This window comes from Epinephelus fuscoguttatus, linkage group LG19 (genome assembly GCF_011397635.1).
Source record: "Epinephelus fuscoguttatus linkage group LG19, E.fuscoguttatus.final_Chr_v1".
Classification (NCBI taxonomy): domain Eukaryota; kingdom Metazoa; phylum Chordata; class Actinopteri; order Perciformes; family Serranidae; genus Epinephelus; species Epinephelus fuscoguttatus.
Genome location: NC_064770.1, coordinates 13,199,044 through 13,219,310, shown reverse-complemented (window position 1 = coordinate 13,219,310; position 20,267 = coordinate 13,199,044). Strand labels below are relative to the sequence as shown.

The following is a 20,267-nucleotide window of genomic DNA, read 5'->3' as shown; positions in this document are numbered from 1 at the left end:
TGAAGGAGGGCAAAGAGAGAGGAAGGAAAAGTAGGGAGGCTGAGCAGAGGGGGGGAGACAAGAGACACCAGGGAGTGGGGAAGGTAGAGTGCGGGGGGGGGGGAGTAAGAAACTGTGATGCTCAAAGTGGGAGGCAGCCAGAGATGAAAGGAAAAGGGAAAAAAGGAGGAGGAGGAGATTGGGTTTGAATGAGAGATAAGATGGAGGGGAAAAAGAGGAAGTGGATGAGAGAAGAGAGAAGAGGGAGAGAGAGCTGGGCTCTGGGGCGATGGGGCTCTCTCAGATGCAGGACGAGACCATCTGGACGAAAGCGGAGCCAGGTCTCTGACGGTAAACACTGGGCTTCACTTTCACATGGAAAAAGACCAGGAAAAGAGATTCAAACACCCGTTATGCACTTTCCTACCAACATCCACCCAAACCCCAACTCCGCCAACCGTCCTGCCCACGTGTTGGTGGAAAACGCTACCAGGCCTCACTATTGGCAATCTCATCGTTTACTGCACACAACATCCCACTAGCAGAGTGCCTTTTTTTCTCTAACACACACATGTTTTAGAATTGATTTTAAAAAATCGCTGCCTGTCTATATATCAAGTCTCTGACTTGCTTTAAAAATACGAACTCAGTGACCTCTCAGGTCATCAGAGGCTGTTCTGCTGAATGTTTCCCCGGGTAAAAAATGGTAAAGTCTAAGTTTTTATGCAACACACATCTATAGAAAACTTGTACAGCACCTGGGACTACTCTTAAATCTTTAAAACAACATAAACATATCTACTTTCTACTCCCATTTCTGCTTTTTCTGTTGTACATAGCTTTTACTTTAACCACATTGATTTTTCTTTGTGTGTAGAATATGTTAGATAAATCAGGTTTTGCCTTGCCTTGCTTGTTCATCAGCAGAGCTGGCTAATTACCACAGTGCAACAGATATTTACGGGGGAGGAAGTGGCCACGGAGGACTTGAACCAGCAACCCCACCTCCTCCCCTTCAGGAGAGTGGATGCATTCAGTGAGAGAGGACTCTTCAAGGTAACTAATCCCTCTCTCCTGCAGCTCATTCTCTCCAGCAAACAGTCTCATCCTCAGAATTATGTCCCAACGAGACACGCCTGCACAAACACACACACAGTATATGCATAAAATACTCCTACACACACACAAACACACACACACACACACACACACACACACACACACACACACACACACACACACACACACACAGACACGACTCTACCCCCCTATCCCACATGGCTCTGCAGAAGCAGCACTGCCCCTCCTACCCCTCTGTCAATAAGCCCAGTTTGGAAACACTTTAAACAGACTTGCACATTGCTCCGCTACAAAAAGGGAAAACTTCAAGACATGCTCTCCTCCATACCCGCAGGGTTAATTAGAATTGTTTTAAACAGGCACTGCCATGCTTTTTAAACATTTATGGGTGCATGCATTACAACTAAGGCATTAACATATCCAGAAAGTTTAACCTCTTCTCTGCTCCCTGGCTCCGTTATGAGGAGCAGAGGGGAACGAGAGGGAGAGAGGACAGTTGACCTCTGCTGCCCCCTGTGTTACAGCTGAAAAACAACAAGGGAATTTTCAATGAGGAGCAGCTGCCGACTTCGGATCAGAGGAATCTGAGCCAAGCCACCATGCAGGCTGAATGACAATCAGCTCGCATGTTAGTGATGAGAGAGAGACCTAAACCCAGAGGCTATGTAGTACCAATAAAAACATACATCATTCACTAACTGGGACATACAATGAGCTGTAGTGTTGAATAAAAAGATGAAGACAGGAATTACAGTTGTGATCACTCCGAGGCAAAAGCACCAATAAAAACAATGAATTAAGATATTTCAACAGTATTTTTAGATTCTATTAAAATTATATATTCTGGGGGAATCAAAGTGTGCACACGATTCAGCATCAGTATGATCCAATATCACAATTTTGGTTTTAAAAGTCAATCACAGAAGCCTGTGTTTGTCTGCAATGTTGAAATATGAATAATAATTTCCATCTAGCAATATAATCAGGATTATCTCTTTTGAGTGTGCAGCCTGTACTGTGAATTTGTGTGGGAAAGATTTTGAGCTTAAAAATGAAGAGTGTGAACTCGGTGTAACACATAACCTGAGTTTAGGTGAACTTTCTCAACCTTTACCTCACAGAAAAGTGTCAACTTGTCGTCTGGCAGCAGACCGTTGGCCTCGTCCAGCAGGAAGTCCCTCCTAATGAACTTTTTGAAACCCCAGTCCTTCCCCTGGACAAAACGATACGCTCTCTGGCTCTCTGAAAAAGAAAACACACGGACAAACAAGGCGAAACAAGATTATTTGGGAGACTTTCACAACGTGATTAAGCCCTGCGTGTGTGAATGTGTGTGCGAAAGAGAAAGTTTGTTATGAGTCATGGCCATAAGCAGCGGAGAAACAATGGCGAAAGAGGCTGGGTGCAGGAAGTATTGCCTGCAGGGAGCTTTTAACACTTCAGAAGAAAACAGAATCTCTCCCTCTCCCTCTTTCACTCTCTGTATCCTCTCGCTGCCACATAAAGACTAGTGGTAAACATGAGACAGAACTGCTGTGCCTCTTTGGCCAAGAAGTGAGAAATTGCAGGGATCAAAGCAGTCCAATTATCATGTGTTTATGGAGTGCCAATTATCTCTGACAGTGGCAGGAAGGATTCTGTTACACTCAGTTGCACTACAAAGACACAGAAAAGGTGCTGGAGTTCTTGTGTGTACAATAGTCACACTGTGGGGGCGGTCACAGCTATCTACAGTCACCTAACAGTCACAAATGCTCACATACAAGGTCAAAAGATAATGACTATGGACTATGACTACTGCAGAGATCACAGCAAATTAAAGCTAATTGCTGATAGAAAGGAAGCGAGGCACTCACACATAAATTCTGCAAGTAACTGGAGCTCTGTTGGAGGGATGTAACACCATTCTTTGGAGAAATTACATCACTCGCCATTTTGTTAATGAGTTGAAAATGCTTCCTCAGGCACTGCTCTGGGATTTCTGAATGTGTTCAGCCGAGACAAGCTTCAGACCCTTTCTGAGTATAGAGATGTCTTTGTCCATTCCTATCAGTGTAGACACTCCTCGCCACACGGTGAGCGTAATAACTTAAGGCTGTCTGTGTCTGTTATTATCTCGACCAACACCAATTCACTATTCACGTAAGTGAGTACGATGGTAACATTTTATTTATCGAGCACCTTTTCAAACATAAGTTACAAAGTGCTGTACAAAAGGAAAGAGGTTAAAAGAATAACGTATGACCACAATAATACCATTACAACAAAATTAGCAGCATCACAGCTTAAAACAGAGTACATGATTCAAGTACAAAAACACTGCAAAAAGATAGGTCTTCAGCTGTGACTTAAAACCTTCAAGAGAGTTTGCTGACCTGACCCCCTGAGGGAGACCGCTCCACAACCTGGGGCCAAGGACAGCAAACGCACAGTCCCCTCATGTTTGCAGTCCTGAGTGAGATACACCAAGCCTAAAATTGATCAGCAGCCAATGAAGCAACATCAGAACCGGGGTGATGTGAGTGTGATATGAGGTCTTACTGAGTAGTCTTGCTGCAGACTTTTGAACTAACTGTAACCATGAAACAGCGTCGTGGCTTAGGCAGGAGTGAAGAGCATTACAGTAGTCTAAGTGGGAGGACACAAAAGAGTGGATCATCATTTCTAACTGCTGGAGGAATAGTAGGGGATATCAGAAATAGGGGATATTTCTGATATCAAAGTAGCACGACTGAATAACTGTCTTGATGTGTTCATCAAATCTGAGCTGATAGTCAAGAGTGACTCCTAGTTTTTTAGCAAAAGATTGTCCATTTGTGGCCGATGAACCAAGGTGTTGGACGATGTTTTTAGAGACCTGATCTGGAGCAAAAACCAGAATTTCAGTTTTACTATGATTTAACTGGGGAAAATTTTGAGACATTTAGTTACCTTGATAAGACAATACGTGAGACACATGGTAAATAAGTGATGTAAAAGGTCACCGGGCATAACGGAAAGGTAAAGTTGTGTATCATCAGCATAGCAATGATAGAACATACAACGAAACTGATGGCTATAAATGCCCTTAGGGGAGCATTTATAATAAAAAGTCAAGTATTTTCTTTAACAGACATGACGTATCTGGATAATTGTGTTGAGAAAGAGCAGAAACACGATCCAGGACCAAATTCACTATTAAAGATTCAATCACCGTAGGAGGTTTTGCGATACTCATTTGGCCAGACTGGAACAGTGTAATAGTGATGTGTCCCCAGTCACCATACCATAGCTAAATCACCAATTTGTACTTGAATCAAATCAGAGAGCTCACAAACCCAACAAGAATTTCCTGGAGGAGGATGTAAGTATTAAGAGGGTAGTGAGGTGCCTAGCAGGCTGGGATTTGCAAGAGATGTCTGATTTCAATATGCACACGAGGATTATTTTAATGTAAATGTTATCATATCCTTAGAAGTTTGAACTAAACAACTATCTGAGACTTTTAAAATGGAAAACAGGATGAGCAAAGAGCAACTAAAAAAGAAAAATAGACAAAATGAAAACAGCTGTGTCGATCCCGTGCCTGCTTGAGCAGCCTGAATTCTCACCAAAAGACACTGCATAAATGTTTTAGCCTTGATATAACCAATATCAGTAAATATTCTCATTGTCTTTTTCTTGGCTGATTGCACTGTGTGCCTGGCGCTACGCTGCTGGGACTGTTTGAGTTTAGAAGCGATGTCTGTTTGGATGGAATTGGTGACACAGATGTGCCATGGGAATTTCAAAATAAAGGTGTATCTTAAAGATATATAGAGATTTTTTTCACTTTGCATTAATAATGTTGGATTGTTGAATCATCACTGAATCGATATCCATTATCCATATCGATGTTTCATTAAACCCCTGATTTGCACATCAATACATTTTTCAAACTGTTGCTTTTATCATACTATACGCAAATTTTACACCGCGAAAAAGCACAGTTTAAATGCAGGTGAGTATTTTGCATTTTTGTGTCATTTATTCATCATGCCAAAGGCATTTATTCAGGAGATTTTGGAGCCCCACACACCCAGAGGTCATCACCTCTCACCTTTATACATCAGCAGTTTGTGCAGACAACACGTGTTTAGCCCCAGCAGTTCAAACTGATATCTCTTCAGGCTGCTCTTGCGTAGAGATCCCAACAGGAGATCTGCTGACAGATCACAGTGGGAAACACTAAGATGAAGTGTCAATGCTGCTGTAAGATCCTGTGTCAAATCCCCTGTTTGGATCTGAGGGAGCAGGCAGCCTAAGAGGGGATTGGTGGAGGAAGTGCAGTGCATATGCAGTTATTCCCACCACTGCTCATGCAGGCGGTCCTTCACTGTAATCCCTAGCCCCCGGGGACTGTGTACGCAAAGATGCTGACAGAAATCACCATGCAAACACACACACCCATGCATAAGCATGCATGCAAGTACAAAAATTACAAATCCTTGCATTCTGCTTTTTCACAGCACTGTACTTTATTCATTGTTCTGGCACTGAGTGTAACAGAGGATGGGTGTCAGTGCTTCCAAAATAAGACTGAGTTTTATAGACCAAAGATCTTTCAACCAAAGACGAGCAGGTTTGAAAAGAGAGTCAAACTTCTGCGGCCTTGGTGCACTGTACTATTTGTGGCTGGGTAGACACTAAGTAATTGAAATACTACCTGAATCCCTCTCAAGGGTATGAAGAAAAAATCTTTCTCTGCTGACTTTCACCTACTCTTTCATGTCCTTTAAACGTGTTTGATAAGACCTAGCATGTGAGACCCAGATGAAGTCCCAAGGCTCAGGCTCTCCTTGTGAAGTTGTGTTATTTGGGTATGAAAACAAGACTCGCAGTGATGAGTGAGGACTTCCCCAGTGGCAGTATCTAAAGCCTAACTCAGGTGTGAGGAGAGGGGTTGGCAGGAGAGTGAGATGGGGGGGCAGCCATGAGGAAGAGGTGAGGAAAGGTGAGAGGGAATGCTGAAAGAAGCTCCAGCAGACTAGTGGGGGAAGGAGAGAGAGGTGTGACTTCTTCAGTGCTTACCCGTGACAGCGAGGTGCTTCTGTGTGTGCGTATGTGTGAATGTGCACATGTATATAGGAATCAATGATGAGGGTGTGTGTGTGAGTGTGTGCTGAGCTCAGCTAACGCCATGCTGCCATTTCTAGTGGGGCATCAGAAACCTGCACTGGCAGAGAATCAACTGCAGGTCAGATCGCTGGCGCTTGCTCTTTCAGTGAGCCAGCCAAGGTGGCGGGAGTACAACCACTCTGCCAGAATACCAAAAAAATCTGGACAGTGGTGGAGGGGGTCGGCACAACTGAGATGTGAGAGTATGAAAAAAACCCGACACAGATTAAAAAGCGTAGACAGGAGACTGTGTTCTTTGTCAAACACACATCATAATTATGATGGAACTTGTGTGAAAAATCACAGTTACAATATATATAGATACCACTCAATAATAACAGATATGATTTTCAAGTTTGATAGTTCCCCAGCATTGAGGAGTGAAGTTTCTCACCCTGCCAAAAAAAAAAAGACTGAAGGTGACGGGAAAGGTGAGAAAAACGAGGTCTGAGCTGCAGACAGGGAGAAGACAAGGAGAGCGGGAGCGACGCCATGGTGTTTAAGTGAGCGGGGCATCCATATTCAGGCGGAGGGCCCAGGGGCATGGTTGGCACACAGAACGAGAAGGTCGCCAGAAGACGGGTTGGCATGTAGAAAAATAACAGCCGACACAGCAGCCAGAGTCAACATCTCTCTTCCTGTCTGTCACTCTTTTGGCCTTCTCTTTTCACACATTCAACTTAAGCAAAATCCCTACACTAACCACCACTCACAAACACGCTAACATCCATTCCCCATTCTTTCAAAACATATCGACATGAAAGGGCAATTAGCAAAGCCATTACCTGACCAGTCTATACAACTGTGTATTTATCTGACTAGTAACGGAGTTTAAAAAGCTAATATAAAACTTTATTCTCTCCACACATCGATTCATATTGCATAAAGCAGACAGAAAAACATATAAACATGACACACAGTCTTTACAGGAAGAAAATCTAATCTCTATTGAAGATTGAGCTCTATAAACTGGTGTCAGCACAAACATGTCTATTGACATCCTTTCCACCAATGTCAATACCATCTGATTATGTAAAGACTGACCAATAGCTTCAACTCTATTAGCCATGCTCCACTCACCCACACAGAATGCCTGATCACCTCCATCAGTCACTGAGGGCAACAGACTCTGACAAGCTCACACACACAGCTTCAATTAACTGAAACCAAGAGAGGAAAAAACACATTGAATCTCCAGCTACAAAATATAGAAGCAGCCCACAGCAAAAACCTGCTGTAACTAGACTCTCCGGCCAACTCATACTCACATAAGCTCACTTAGCCTTTGGCTACAAAACAACAAAACCATTGTCTGTAGGGGAGACTTAACAAGGAGACTATTTGAATACAAAACAGCTTGCGGCAGAGGATGAGAACTTTCCATCTCTCCTCTCCGAGCTGTCAGAACAGGAGTCTGCAGGGGGGCAGATGTTTTCTCTGGCAAAAGGAGAGGGAGGAGGGGGGGTGTCAAGAGACAAGTTACAACCCACCCAACATCCTCAGAGGAGCGAACCAGCACATTAAGCCAGGGAGAGAAATGATGTGGCCAAGCCGAGAGTACAAGCGTACAGTGTGGGGAGGGGGGGGTTTGTGGGCTACCACTGCTGCCTGAATCTATCTCCATTAGCAAGTAGGGACCATCAGAGGATCCAGACACAGACACACACTCTCTAGTGGGGGCTCAAGGGCTGACTGATGCCGATGTGATGTTTCATCAGATAACGTCAAGCTTTCCAGTCAAAATCTGCCATCGTAGTACAGCCTTCAAATGCTGGACTGTGTTTTTAAACCTCCTCCTTAAAGTACCGCAGGGATGCCTCAACTCTCAATATGCACATGCCAGTCAACACAAATCAAAATTTATATCTGCTCAGAGAGTCTGGGTAAAATTAAACAATGAGTGTATGACCAATGCTTTTGCATTAGCCTGGCCTGTAAGCGAGCGATTGCCTCATCCAAGAGCTACAAAAGACAGAAATTCAAACCGACACGTCAAACACAGACTTCAGGTCCTCAGTTGTTCAGCTCAGCACTGAGAATTTCCATCTGCAGGATTCTGACATTTGCCTTCGATAGCAATGTTACTCTGCTATATTTCAGTACAGTGTACTCACTACAGTTTCAAAACGTCTGTGTCTTTACTGATTATCCACTCAGTCTTCTACCTAACTATTCCTGTTTAAAGTACTCATAAAGTACGAGGCCCAGTATGCATTGTATTAGAAATGTTCCCATAGGGACAAAGTGTATAAGCAGGCCAAGCAGTGACCTGCCACATAAACAGTCCACAGCCACCCAGCTTTCTTAATTAAGGCACTTTGTTTTTATTTGGCCTCTTTTGCTAGAGGCCTGGATTAAATTGGATTCTAAATGATCCAGAACCGATAGAGCAATCTTTACTGCCATATTCTTAGACAGAGTGCTCACTAAGCTGTCACAAATATGCTGGCAGTTGGGTAATTTTCTCCTGTGACAGGGTGAGCGAAGTGGAGGGCCCAGGTCTCCCCAGGGGGATTGTGGGAAGATTGGAGGAGGGCATATGGCAAGAATGGGATGGGGTGTGCACCATAGAGCACACCATTTATAGGCGAAAGCCCCTTGAGACACAAAAAGAGAGGAGGAGAGGAAAATGAGATCCTCTTCACTTCACTCGGTATTCCCCATATTCAGGCTTTTCTGGGGTCATTTAAGAGAGCAGTGCTCATGAAATGGCCAAGCAGTGAAGTCACACACCTCAAAGGCCTGTTTATTACTTATACCTCAGGCAAATCTTCTCCACAATACCTTACAGCCACCAGCATACAGTATGATAGCCAGGAGAGGAAGCTTTAAGGACAATAACCACAGTGAAGTTCAGCTTTCGTGGGCCTGTTGCTGCGAGTTAGGAGGTGGTATTGCAACATTACAGGGCAGAAGTGGAATAAAAAAAGGATAAAAGAAAAAGAAAGTGACATTGTGAATGTGAAAGAGAGCTGAGAGCGAGAGAGGTCTGAGTGAGCAAATGAGGGAGCGAAAGTTACACACGCGGAGGTGGGGGTGTCAAGTTCACATGGGGGAATGTCTCTCAGCAGGAAAAATGATTTCCCTTTCTACACAACCTGCACCGCAGGGGGTTGTACACAGTTTCACCACATACGCCTCCGATTCAAACACACTTCCGCCTCCCACCTCTTCTCTCCTCTGCCTCCCTCCCACCCGCCCCATCCTCCCTCCTCCACACTTCCTGTACAGTATGCTGCAGGGCACTGGGAAAGAGGGAGGCAGCCAGAAAGCCTGATAACCAGGAAGCGGTCACATCTGGCCCTCACTAATTCAATTCCACACAAGTTTGCTTTTTCCTCCCCATAACATAACCTAATTAAAAAAAAGCAGGAATTGGAGGCACATTCATTTCCAATTCATCAACAGGGAGAGAGGCGGACGAAGACTTCTAAAAAGGTTGGGCCTTTTTTAATTAAAATCAAAATTGCCCCACGCTACTTTGAATTATATATTTACTAGAAATGAATCCAACCAGCAGTGATTACACAAGCCCATATGGCTATCAATACCTCACATTATTAGACACACTTGGAGTATTAGACACACTCCCCACCTCCTGCATTTACAAATTTCAGTGCCCCAAAGACACAGGTGTGACAGGAGTTTTTAATTTTGAACCTCTCCAACTTTGAGATATCCTTAGTTTTTTTGCTGAACATAGACTTATATTCGAGTCTGAATAGTTTTTCAGTCATTAATGCCAACTTATTTCCAAGTTAAGAAAAAGATAGAAGTGACTGACAGTCAGGAGAAATGAGGACCCGTGTTCCAGAGTGCTGGGGTCTCATTTATAACGTACGCACAAACGAGGCCTGAAAGCAGCGTACGGAATTCCCCACTCAAAAGTTGTGATCTAGAAAAACAAACTAGACAGGAGAATGTGCGTACCTGTAGGGAAACTCTGACCCGTCTGTACGAACATAGTAGAGAAAGGGGAAATTGCCAACACAGATGGTGAGGTGGTAAACTGAAGCCAGATTGTTGAAAATAAACAGGAGAGAAATCATTATACGTAGAATGATGCCTTTCACACATTAAATTACACTTCACATCACACATCACTTAAAGATCCACTTTCTTAAGTGGAGCACAAAGGAGAGAGATGGACTGTATGCTGCTGTCAAACATGGTCAGCTGTGGAGTACACCACAGCTGCTGAAACGCACACATCAAATAGCATGTAATACCTGCATAACAGAGCGTCAATGGTTTTCAATAATACCTTCTAATACTGTGCATATATCACCGAGTATTGTATTGTTTTTGTGTGTAAAATCACTGCAGTGAACACGGCTGTGCCCTTGCATCTTCACCACCTGCACATGTGGATTGTGTAAATTAGCAATGTCTGGGAATAAAGCCAGTGACAGCTCTTGCGCAATCATTACATATATCTTAATTCTGAACACAGGCCAAGCTCGCCCTAACAAACTTAAATAAATAAATTGTGTTCGCCTTTCAAATTTCTTCAAATGATATCTCAGGGTTGGGGATACCAGCGATTGTCGTGGTTATTTTTGCATGGTGTGAAGTCATCAGTCTGATTGCTATAAACACTTAAATACTGCACTGCCAATCAGTTGTTGCCACGATTCACTGTAAAGAACCATTGGTCAGCAGGTTAATTTCAATGTATCAACATTTTTGAGTATCTTAGAATTGACCATTTATGGTTGAATGTGGGCGTGTTGAGGGCGGGACATGAGGCTGATCCATGTATGGAATATTCCAAGTCGATTTAGGATTTACAAAAGGCAGGCATACGCACAGTTTTACAAACAGTTTGTCCGCATTCACACTTTTACTATGGATCCTACACATTGTCTTAAAAATTAGACCCCTGGTCAGCATCAACTGATTTTTGTCACACTTACCCATTGCTTTGGTCTCCTCTCCCTTGGCATTGAGGATTGAAAACTTAAACTTGGCGCGCACCTCACTTTTTGGGCAGCTGACTAAGAGCAAGTAAAGTGACAGATAGTCTTTACTCTCCTCATCCAGACCTTTAGGGTTCACACGCAAACACCTGGAGGCAGGAAAACAAAGAAACATACCAATCAGACAGATGAAGCTAAAGTGATGCTTTGAATCCTGGAAGCATTGTGTACACCATGTTTGTATGCAATAATAATATTATCCTATCACTAATGACACCATGGCTATTAGAATGTATGTCTGAGTTATTCTGTGAAGACTGTTGCCGATTTTGCATCCTTGACTACACAGTCAGATCTATTGATTTCATGCACAACCCTTCACTTGAGCCAAAGTGATGGTATGATAGTATTGATTCTGCAATGCATGCTACTATGTAAGATGTATCATTACATCTGTGTAAATGAAGTGGAATATACAGCCCTGAATAAGCCTTTTTTTTACAAAGCTGAAATCAAACCCATGCTCTATCTATTCACTCCATAATGAAAAGCTTTTAGTTTCACAAAGTTTTATAGGCAGCTGAGACGAAAGCACGTGGACCAAAGAGCGAAGAGTCTGAGCCTTTTTCACACACAGCAATAAGAGCATGAATGCCAATATTTCAATGTCAAACAGCAATAAACTGGCAAAAGCACAACATTCCACAGTTCAAGCATGCACGGGAGAAGAGAAGAAACGGCTCCACATCAGCAATGCAACAGAAAGTACCTCAGTGCTGCTGCTATATCGATATGATACTGTACTGTTTAAGCATCGTAGCTGAAACCGTAACACAACATTGATTACTTCACCCCCTCCCTCTCCCTCTGAATAGGCACGCAGCTTTCTAGGTAACCTTCCTGAAAATAAACGAGAGATAACTCTACTAAACCTACTGCAGATTCAATGTTCCACTTTCTTTCGGAACAAAAATACATCAGGAACACAAACAATATATTTTACCCAGGGTATTCAAAAGATTTGCTGCGTTCAGTACATTAATGCTGCGGGGGAGTCACAGTCTCTTTATGTTTACATAGAGCAGTTTCATAAAAGAATCCTTGTGCTTTTGTAGCATATGGGTTTTTTGTTGCGCAGGCTTTTATATGGTTTCAGAACAGAAAAATGAAACACATCACCATGTGAACTATTACTTAACATGTGAAGCATCTGGAAGCTGTTATTCTGCTAAACCATTTGAGACAAATACATTTTACAAACAGTAACAATCTTAATGCGATGGAGCTCTATAGACACAACACTGACCAGAAAAATCAATATCTATACATTTATTCTGTAATGTATTATTCAGATGGCAATCGCCCAATAGCTCGACTCAAATTAACCCTATTATAAAAACTATTGGAGGGTAAAAGAAAAAGGCACTCTGACTTTACATTTAAGATTTTTCGTACTGACAATATACTGCCGAATGCGTAGGCCATAGGTTTTTTTCTAATGCTGTTGATAACATATCCTACATTGACAAGTTCTTGAATTCATCAGTGTAAGGCTTTTCATTACTGTTGTTGTTACAATCTGTGCTCCCTTGCTGTAATGCCTAAAGGTGAAGGGCTGACCTGCAGTGCACTCTGGAGCTCATTTCTTTAACAAGCATCTATGAGAGCCCCCAAGACACAGGCAAAAAATGCCACTGACAGTGAGGGGTGACACAGAGGGCTTAAAAAGACCAGTCACAATTGTTCGCTTAGATAAGATGAAAAAGCAGGTAAATAGTCTCATCTGAGCACTTACAGGAGGAAGTGGACTAATGGCATAAAGTCCAAAAACAACTTAGGTTGATGTGGTATTTGAAGAAAAAGCCAGGCCATTCTCGAAAATTGCACATCTCCATTTATTTCTAATTTAAGCAGGTAACTTAACAAACCCAGGCCCACTGTTGTGTGTTATTTTACCCGAGGCTACAGCCACAGTCATTACTTTTAGCCCCCTCCAAATGGCCATGTTTTTGTGTGAGATACAAAATCTGTTTCCCCGCTCTCTGGAAGCTCTTCTGTGAACATGAAACCATGGCATTTTATGATACTGTTCAATATCAAAGTGCACGCGGCTCTTGTATCTGTAGCCTATCTCTAGTCTACTTTATACTTAAAGGGGACCTGTCATGCTCATTTTCAGGTTCAGACTTGTATTTTGGGGCTCTAATAGAACATGTTTGCATGATTCAATGTTCAAAAAATGCTTTATTTTCCTCATAGTGTCTGTGCTAGAACATCTAGCATCACCCTCTATCTGAAATGCTCTGTTTAAGCGCCCCTCCTGAAAAAGCCCACTCTGCTCTGATTGGTCAGCGTTTCTGAATCTTATGTATCTCAGTGTCTCTGAACAGTCATTGTGTCGTTAGTGACACTTTCTACCGTAAAAAAAATCACTAATAAAATCACTAATAAGCTGCTGAACACAACAGGACACGTTCCAGCAGGAATATGATCCAAAATCGGGGAGAAATTAACAACATAAGCAATCAAGACTACAAGTTTCCCTGACATGACATGTCAGTAAGTAACAGTGTAGGCTACGAAATGTAAACACGCACAGTAGTGTGCCTGGACCAGATGACAATGGCGTCAGCTTGTCTCGAAAGTAGAAAAACATGACAAAAAATACAGACAAGTGAAATAGGTCCCCTTTAATACAAACAGGGTAGCTGCGTATGTTGATCTAATTTATTATCGTAAGCAAAAGTTCAACCCATCAGCCCGTTGGAGTCTAGTTGTCACTGGAATCAAGTTAAGAAAGGTCACCAAGACGTTCTTCACCCAAGCTACTTTATTCAGGTGTGATAAATAATCCTTCAGTGTTCTAGATCTCAAACCAAGTCCACCATAGTGGTGTCAAAAATAGTGATTCATTGATTCATATTGATGAAAACTGTTTCAGTACTCATTTCCTGCAGTACTGATACACTGAGACAGCTTCACTTTCTCACTCTCTCTTAATGTTAATGTTTTCTAAAGTCATTCTGCTGTTCTCTGCCTCTAACCAAGAAAAGAAAAGTCAGTGCTGTCATGTCCTAGCCTTGTTATCCTTATCTTTCAATAAAAATTGTAAATTTTCAGCCCTGAAAGTCATTTTTTTCCCTGTGGTTTCAAAAATAGTATTAAATATCAATATTTATTAAGGTATTGCATTCAAGTTATAAATTCCAGTTTTGTATAAACACTAGTCCAGCAATACTTTCCAGAGCAAACCACCGCAGACTGAAATCTTATTTCTCTACTAAATGTTTATTTTAACAAGTAACTGAAGCCTTCTTTCCACTGTCCTACATCGTATGAAGGGAGTAAAGGAGGAAGTCAGGCCATATAGTGTAAAGACTGACAAAGTCCATGGAGAGAGAAAGGTCAAGGGGTGGTGGACAGGTCAAACATACACTGACATTACTGGACATTGACCCAGGGGACTGTGGGTTATGTCGTGTGTGAAACTAAAAGTCAGCGTTGAGTTATTTTAAGTCATGCCACGTCATCATTATGTTAAGTAGGTGACGTGACGATGCCAAATCGTAATCCTTCTCCTAACCTCGAGTGCGGTTAAGATATCACATAAACCACTGTATGAGGACACCTTGCAGTGTGACACACCAATATTTGGAGCAGGTCCTCAAGTACATTTTTTATGGGAGCCACACCCATACTGCCTTGCCACTGCAGACTGTTGACTACCTCTGTGACCTCTGGTAAAGTAATGAGCAAGGCCTCCCCAAAATGTTTGCCTCTTCTACAGAGGACGTGATGACAGAAATTCCTTCTCTAAATATGAATACTTAACTAGCTATATAATTTACATTCATTTCCTGTGTTAGTGTGCTTAATTTTATGTGAGTCACATATACGTGCATTTGTCCTGACATTAATCATGGTTATATTTTTCACTCTGAGCCTATTACAATGTGAGGAAGTGAAGATACAGCCAGACTAAATTCAAGCATGACTAAGTGCTACAAAAATTATTATTCCAAACACACATGTGAGTAAATGTGAGTGGTGATACAGACGAGATGAAGGCACACTAGATGCCACTGAAGCAGGCAACTGGATGCTTCAATCTCTTGAAAACAATGTTGTACCTCTCAAAGATGCAACAAGTGGATAACGCTTGAGAGAGCTGTTGGAGAAAATGTTCCCCGACAACTCTTTTAGAGCGAGAATGTTGCATCTTGAATATCTCACCAGCCTTCACTTACCATTTAAGTTTGTCGTTGGCTCCTGAGGAGAAAGTGGAGCTTTTGATGACCTCTCCCATCTCCTCGCGACAGAAGCTGAAGTTGTTGATGGTCCACATGTAGGAGAACTTCACCACTTTGATCTGTATGAAAAAGACACAGGTAGCTGAAACCACATCTCCTTTTTTTTATATATTTATCTATTCTATATGGGTAAGTGGTGTTTGGTCAGCCCGGACTTCAAAACCGCACATCAAAACTGCCTTTCATCTTAATAAACACCGACAACAAACGGAGGGAAAGAAGAAAGGATATTGTAAAAGCGGCAACAGGGGAAAAAAAAACAAAACAATTTTGCAGGAGGAGATGAAAAAACAGACATCATCAATGACATACTTTATGTACCTTGGCTCTTAACAGGAAAGTGATGTCTGAACCAACAAAGCCTGCACTGAAACAAGCATGATTTCACAGTATAGGTAACCTTTAAACAAAGCCTAAAATGAAAACACAAATTAGGCTTGTAATATTGAATCAGTCTGGAAAACAGAGACGTGAATCTTTCCACTCAACTGCTCATTGACCAGTTGCATGAAATATGAAGATTTAAGGATTACTGGTGTATATATTACGTGAAATTCTTCTGTTTTGATTGACAGGCTTACTTTCAGATGTAACGGCTGTGTCCACTGAGCAAAAGTGGGCACCACAAGCCTTCTTTTTTACCAAGAAAATACATATATTTGATGGCAATTAGCTCCTTTAACATTATGCAAAAACTCTGAGAGAATACAAAAAATGGATTATCAGTGTTAGTTATGCTCTCCACGCAGAAATATGCTCCTATCTGAGGCAAACGTGCTTCTACGCACTCCCTCCTCACCTGAGTATAACACCAGCTCTCAGCCACGGGACCGCTGGACATTTCCACCGGGGGAGGGGGGCTTGGGGCTCTGGACATTGCCAGCCTTGATGCAGAGATGACCTGAATGGGGCCGGAGCACCAGCCAGGTGTAGGGAGAGGTGCTACGGGGTGTGCAGGGGAGGGAAGAGCCAATAATCAGTCAAGCTGGCCGCCTCTTAAACAACACCTGCCGTACGGAGAGCTGCAGAGAGATGAATCCTGTACAACAGGACGTCCAGACTCCAAAATAGCTACAGGCGCTCTGTAGGGATACAAAAACACAGTCATTAAAATAGACTTTAAACTAGTGAAGCACATTACTGTGAAAAGCTGTGACCTTGTGTGAGTGCCCGTGTGTATGTGTCTGTGTTTGAGCATGTCAAGGCAATTTCTAATTGAATGGTTAGTCTAATTGAGTGGTATTTCCTAGTAAGTAGGACGTAAGGGGTCTGAATTCATTTGCTTTAAAGGAGGCTTCAGTATTCAAAGCACAGCAGCGGCGCAAGCTCTGCTTCACTGGGGGAAGCCTTCCTTTATCTGCGCGTGGTTTCGTCTTTGTTTTGCTTTGAGAGGAGCAGAGCGCTGTGCCAGCCATCTGATTCCAGCCAGGCTGCGCCCGTCCACCGTGGCTCTAAGTGAAGTGCAAGACTTTCATCTCAAGCTGCCAGTCTGTACTCACACAAACACACACACAAGGTCATGCAGTACTTTTAAAAGCCAGTGCTCGCTAAGAAAGGTCATAGTTGTTTTTCATAAGAAGCTACGCATCCAATTTTATTTTCATTCTGAAATGCTGCGACTAAGATTTACACTGCAGTCATCACATCACTTCTCACTTTCTGTTTGTGGCAAAGGGAAACTTCCTCATTATTTTAGTCTAATTTTTGGTTGTTTCCTACACTAGCAGTCTCATGGGACTGAAAATCTTTTGAAAAAAAAAGAAAGAAAAAGGAACACGTGACAGTTTGATTTCAAAGCTTCATTTCTCTGCTGCCTAAATCTCTAATTTCCGCTGGTTTCATGCTCTGCTCCTCTCAAGTTCCTCTCCACACATTTCATACCTAAGTCGGCGCAAGGTCTCAGGATCTGGCTTTTCTCACTCAACCTGCACATCTCCCCCGATCTCCTGCCAAAGAAACCCTTCCACTCTGCTGCTTAATTAGTGGCTGATTGAAAGAGAAGTTCAGGACCTGAGAAAACTTGGCAGAAACTGAGTATCAGACCGAGAGCGCAGTGAGACAGAGCGAGAAATGAGAGAATGGGTGAAAAGTGAGACAGACCTCTGTCTTTGCAAGTGGATTGGAGACAGGAGAGGCGACCTCAGCAGCTCCAGACCCAGACACGACTTAATTAATGTTTAGAGATAACGCCTGCATCTGATCTTCCTCAATCCAGTGCCCCCCTTTTCTTCTTTTGTGCTATTTGTATCTGATGAAAAACACTGGTGGCATTTTCGCTCAGTAAAACAATAAAATATTAATCATAAAAGTTGGGAGAACAAGGCTGCACTGATTTGCAATTTAAATTACCTGAGACTTCCTGGCAATTAATTATAGTCTATATGAGTGAGTGAGGGCGTATACGCGGATTTTTCGCACACGTGTGTTCCTCTCTGTGTGTTTGTGCCATCATTCAGGCTTTGTTCCACAGCATATCTGAAGCACAATTTACCAAGTGCTTTTCTTGTATCCTGTCCCTTAAAGAGCAACATGAATGCCAAGTAATCACAGGGAATCAATTTAAGAAAACATGACAACACTGGCAGCACTGCTAACAGCCTCACAGTTTTCTAAATAGACCCAGATGACACTTAACCAGAATAAAGCTAAGGATGTTTTTTTTTCATCCTTTTCATGACAAACATCAAGAGCAGAGCAGCAGGAGGAAAGAAGCAATAACAACTCTGAGAGATGGAGGAGATGTGTGCTAATCATAGGGCTCCCTCAGAAGAAATGTCTTCAGACAGTTCATTTGTCATGGGAATCAGGTGATGACAGCATGAATGGGAAGAATGTCTAATAGGTGATAATGCACACAGCATAGAGAAAATAAATATTGTCACATTACAGTGTACGGCAGGCAGAGTTTTACAAAGACTGTGTTCCCCCAAAGGCAATTAAAAGACAAAGTAAAGCGGTAATGGAGGTACTGGGCTTCAGATAAGGAACTGTCTGTTGCTGCTACTTGGGCTCCATCAGCACCTCGTAGGCTGGATAAAAGGCACTAGAAATAAAGATGAGGGTAAGGGTGGTCAGAGAGAGCGATGCAGGAAGACAGCAAACTAGTTCAGATTCTGCACAGTGTATGTCTTAATCTCTTCACTTGCAAACACAGCAAACTAAAAAACAAAAAACAGTGTACTGCATGCATACAGTGGCCCTGCAGTAAATACAACATTTTGAAGCCTATAATGTTCCGTTGTTGCTGGGATACAACACTACAATATCTGATGGATGGTGGGCACCCAGTAACTCGGTGGGTAGAGCTGGAGTCCCATGGATGAAGGCAATGTCCTTATTGCAGCTGCTGCAAGTTTGATTCCAGCCCACAGCCCTTTGCTGCATGTCATCCCCTCTCTCTTCCCCTTTCACACTTAACCTGACCTGTCCATTAAAGGAAAATTCCAAAAAAATCAATCACAAAAAAAAGATATATCCGATGGATGGCGATATTCTGAAGTGCATTATAGTGTAGCAGAGGGTAGGGGTGAATGATCAGTCAAATTCAAATTGATAACAGAATGCCATTTTCAAATCGAAAAGCAGCTGTCTTTTCATGCTACACAATCTAATCACAAAGAGGCTTGGAAACACCTAGCTTCACACACTGCCATATGTTTGTGACATATGCGAATGAGAGCACATGAAGAAAACAACTTGTAAAGTGCAATGCCCAAGATTTGATGCTCGCTGTACTAATGTGTGAAAATGGCCGCGGCTGGGTTTTAGTGCGTTCCATATGCTTACATATTATATAATTGTAAGGGTAGTGTAATGTGTGCATAGCGAGTGTGGTGGACAAGTGTTGGCGATCAAAGCAGAGAACAAATTAACGGTAAAGTTGTTAAGTGGTAGTAAATGTACAATGTGGGTTGCTGTTTGTCCATGAATAAATGCTGTAGGTCATGACCAAGTAAAGTTCCTATGTCTTGTCTCCAACCACTGAAGTGATGGAGGCTCGCCCCCAGTGAGCACCAGCGTGAGTCATAGAGCAGCTAGTCAGTGGGAACTTAATGTGATTTGTTACAATACTGTTACTGACAGGAGATTAGTAAGATTCATATTTAGATTTTAATGACATTAACTAGAGTCCATGTTGCAATGGGATCACTCCAGCCCTACCTGCCCCCCGACTTCCTTAATCTGACCATCTTCAAAATTTGCCTTAATTTTTGGGACTGTATCTTGCAAGTTGTGATGCTATCACAGATAGATAGACATATAAACACCTGCCAAAGTAGTCAAAAATACTTCTGTTGTATAGTAGTTTCCGCTATTATAGGTGCCTCCAACACCACATTTTGATGTGTTTGATCACACACACACACACACACACACACACAGACTCACAAATCATAAACAATAACAGCAGTTGTGACATGAAGATAGAGGACGATAAGGAACTTTTAAAACACAAACTGACTTGGTTTTATTTTCAATATCAGTCTACAAAATCATAGCTACACTATTTTCCAATATCATTCAGCCCTACTAGAGAGTGTATTTATTTTTAAGTTTGAGCTTCACAAAGACTGCATCCATTTAATGTTTATAGTTCAGTTGATTAGATTGTATGTTAATCTTTAACAAAGAAAAAAATATTTAGTATATGGTCTCAGGCTGTGACACATTTTTTTGCTATATGCTTAGTCTGTAAAATGGCAGAAAAAAATGTAGAGAACAAAACTATATAAATTTTAAAATGATATGAAACAGAAAATAGCAACTTCAGAAACTGGAACAAGAGAGTTTTTGACAATCTTGCTTGATGAAAGACTTTAACAATTATCAAAGTTGTTGCTGA

At 42.1% G+C, this 20,267-nt stretch overlaps 1 protein-coding gene across 1 annotated transcript in view; it reads right to left on the bottom strand.

Moving 5' to 3' along the window:
• Positions 1-20,267, bottom strand: part of LOC125879827 (speckle type BTB/POZ protein) — a 109,398-nt gene that overhangs the window by 42,190 nt on the left and 46,941 nt on the right. Inside the window, exons 3-6 of the mRNA XM_049561925.1 lie at positions 16,224-16,506; positions 15,362-15,483; positions 11,112-11,263; positions 2,174-2,301 (exon numbers count right to left, since the gene is read on the bottom strand). Of these exons, the coding sequence (XP_049417882.1) occupies positions 2,174-2,301; positions 11,112-11,263; positions 15,362-15,483; positions 16,224-16,301 (480 nt within the window). The 5' untranslated portion in view covers positions 16,302-16,506. The remainder of the gene's footprint in view (positions 1-2,173; positions 2,302-11,111; positions 11,264-15,361; positions 15,484-16,223; positions 16,507-20,267) is intronic.